Raw genomic sequence first — 2,820 nt, 5'->3', positions numbered from 1 at the left:
TCATTTTTATTTTGATTTTTTTTATTGATTATTATTTTTAATTCACAGCTTCTAATTGTTCAAGTTTACTGGTTGTCGCTGGCGTTCCACTACCGCCTGGTACTGTTGTACGTCCTCGATATATGTTACTATTTAAATCAATAGAGAAATTGTAATCCACTGGATTTGCTAAGGCATGTTCGATAGCTTCATCGAGTTTTTCTAATGTTATAAATGTTTTAGCATTTTCCTGAAAAATAAATAAATAATATATATAATATTTATAATATGTATAAATAATAAATTTGTAATAATCTATTGATGTTCAATAAATTATAATTATATTGATATTGATATATTGATATTCAGATGTCTGAGTTGGTGAATCAGCACCTTTACTCTATTTTATCTGTGGACAATTTTAAGTCACACTAAATACGGGGCTTTACGGGGCTTTATAATATGATGGATCTGATATCTTTGTATCTACCTGTGTTTATCAAATTTCGCTGTATTTTTAGGATACTGAGTGTTGGATTATTGTGACTGTCAATTGTATTGAATAGTTTTAGAGCACGATCTTTAATGTATTTTTCAACTGAATCCACTCTCAGATCTCTGTGGATATCAGCTCCTCTTACATACCATGGGGCGTCGACCAGTTTTCTTAAGGCAATATTTTGCCCTCTTTGAAGAATTTTTAAAGTTGAGCTTGGCGCTTGGCAAAACGCTATACTGCCATATAGTAGTCCTGGTTTAATAATTTGCTTAAATATGCTAACTCTATTCTTTATGTTGAGCTTTTTGCTGCTGATGAGCGGGTGAAGGGAGTGTAATATTCGGGCAGCTTGAGCTCGTTTGGACTTGAAATGTGCTTTCCAGGAGTGCTTGTTATCAAAGGTTATGCCTAGGTATTTGAGAGTATCGGCCCATTCTATTTCTTGTTCTTCTACCTTTAATTTTCACACATACACACTTGATAAGATATAATAACTGAAATAGTGACAAAAGGGGTCTGAATCTAAAAAGAGTCAATAAAAGCAAAATTCATGTCAGACCGTTAGATTAGTAAGTTTGAGAGGTAATATTCTGTCATCTCACACAAGGAGATCCAGTCACAATCCTTAAAAGTCGGAGTTACAAATATATTATATAATATAAAAGCACATTCTCCACGTAGGGATAATGAAAATTTGAGAGTACACTCTGTGATAATAATATATGAAGGCACATAAAAATTTGATGGCACATTCTGTGATTCAATTGGAATATAAATATTTTGTCAAAATTATATAAAAAAGAAAAATTCAATATCAATATAAAAAAGATGATTTTTATCTGAAGATAAAAGTTAAAATACAAAGACACAGTTGTGACAGCATGGTTTTTGAATTCGTTGCAACTATATATACTTTAAGGCATGAGAATTTTAACAGTTTTCGGCGGTAAACTATTTACAAATTATGCAAAAGATTACTTAAGCCGTCATTACATTTGCAATAAATGGAATTGAGGTAATAATTACGTGCAACAATACTACAAGGTACAATAAATATTTAATCATATAATCTTTGCATTTACTCAGATATTTATATACAGTCTAGAATAAACCACGAAGCACTTGCTAAAAACAAGACATATTACAGTTTTTTAAAGATGTAGTAATCATAAAATATTAAACAACTCAATATAAATGGTATGAAGTCCTTAAACTATGAGAAATGCACATGTAGACACAGATATAAATGTTTTAAGAATTGCAAGAAATGCGGGGTTCACGTCTTTAAACCGCTAATCGAGTTAGACGACCAAGTGCCATTCGCTACACCTATAAGGGACTACGCTAGCAGATTCCTACGATGTTCTTACAACAACACATTTTTAAATACTTCATATTTTGATATAGATAGATAAAAACAGCATAAAACTTATTATAGATAATTCAATCAAATTTGAATTATATGTTTTATAAAGATATTATATAAACACAGATACAAGAAGTTGTAGTACATTCTCAAAAAGGAAACCGCTGAAATTATTTCAGAGAATACAGTTAAAGCCTTTAATAAATTTCAAATATCAAAACAACTTAAAAGGAGGTAAAAACAGAAAACAGATCAAATCAGTGACGCCTAAGATGGTTCCGCATATACAATAGGAACAAAACTGCACTATTTCTCCATACAACACTCTAATATGATAACCAATTCACTTACTTTTTCTTTTCGGACTATTTCTTCAGCGCGTTCTAAACGTTCTTCGTGCCGAATTTTAGCCAACTCAATGCGTTCCTTAATCAGATTAACTCTTTCAGCACGTTCTTTTTCTAAACGTTCGTTACGTTCCTCTGCTATCTTTTTATTCCATATTTCATTTTCTTCAAAACAACGCTGAAATTCCGCCTCTTCTTCTTCTGGTGTCAGGACGTAGTGATCAGCAGTTGAAGTTTCCTGTATTCGTTTTACTTCTTCTCGCAGATACAATCGGACAGAGCGTAATTGTGTTCTATTAAACATAAATTTTTTATAATAAATACAAAATTTTTTTACTTTTAAAATTACTTATAAATATTATGTAATCGTTTTAATTCAGCTTTTTCTTCTGGCGGCTCAAATGGACGTTCAGGCACTTTAAACATTTTACTCTTGGCCACTGGCAACCAGCGGGGCTTTCTTCTCCAACGCACAAATTCCAAGGAAAGTGCAGAATTCGCACATTTAACATCACTGATTGTTAGACGTGTTAAGATATTTGAACCAGCGCGTAACATATTTATTTTAATTAATAATATTATTACTTAAGCTGAGACAAAAATTTTTTCAGTTGCCGCACGTTTGTATT

The 2,820-nt window shown here is 31.6% G+C and overlaps 1 protein-coding gene across 1 annotated transcript; it reads right to left on the bottom strand.

The window, feature by feature from the left end:
* On the bottom strand, positions 1–2,820 carry LOC119669559 (probable 28S ribosomal protein S26, mitochondrial). Its single transcript, XM_038079501.1, has 3 exons — positions 2,541–2,820; positions 2,196–2,484; positions 1–229 (listed from the first exon to the last, which is right to left on the bottom strand). The coding sequence occupies exons 1-3, from the start codon at positions 2,747–2,749 to the stop codon at positions 38–40; spliced, it is 690 nt and encodes a 229-aa protein (XP_037935429.1). The 5' UTR covers positions 2,750–2,820; the 3' UTR covers positions 1–37.

Source organism: Teleopsis dalmanni, chromosome 1 (assembly GCF_002237135.1).
Source record: "Teleopsis dalmanni isolate 2A chromosome 1, ASM223713v2, whole genome shotgun sequence".
Taxonomy (NCBI): domain Eukaryota; kingdom Metazoa; phylum Arthropoda; class Insecta; order Diptera; family Diopsidae; genus Teleopsis; species Teleopsis dalmanni.
Note: the sequence above shows the minus strand (reverse complement) of the source record. Positions and strands in the feature narration are given on the sequence as shown.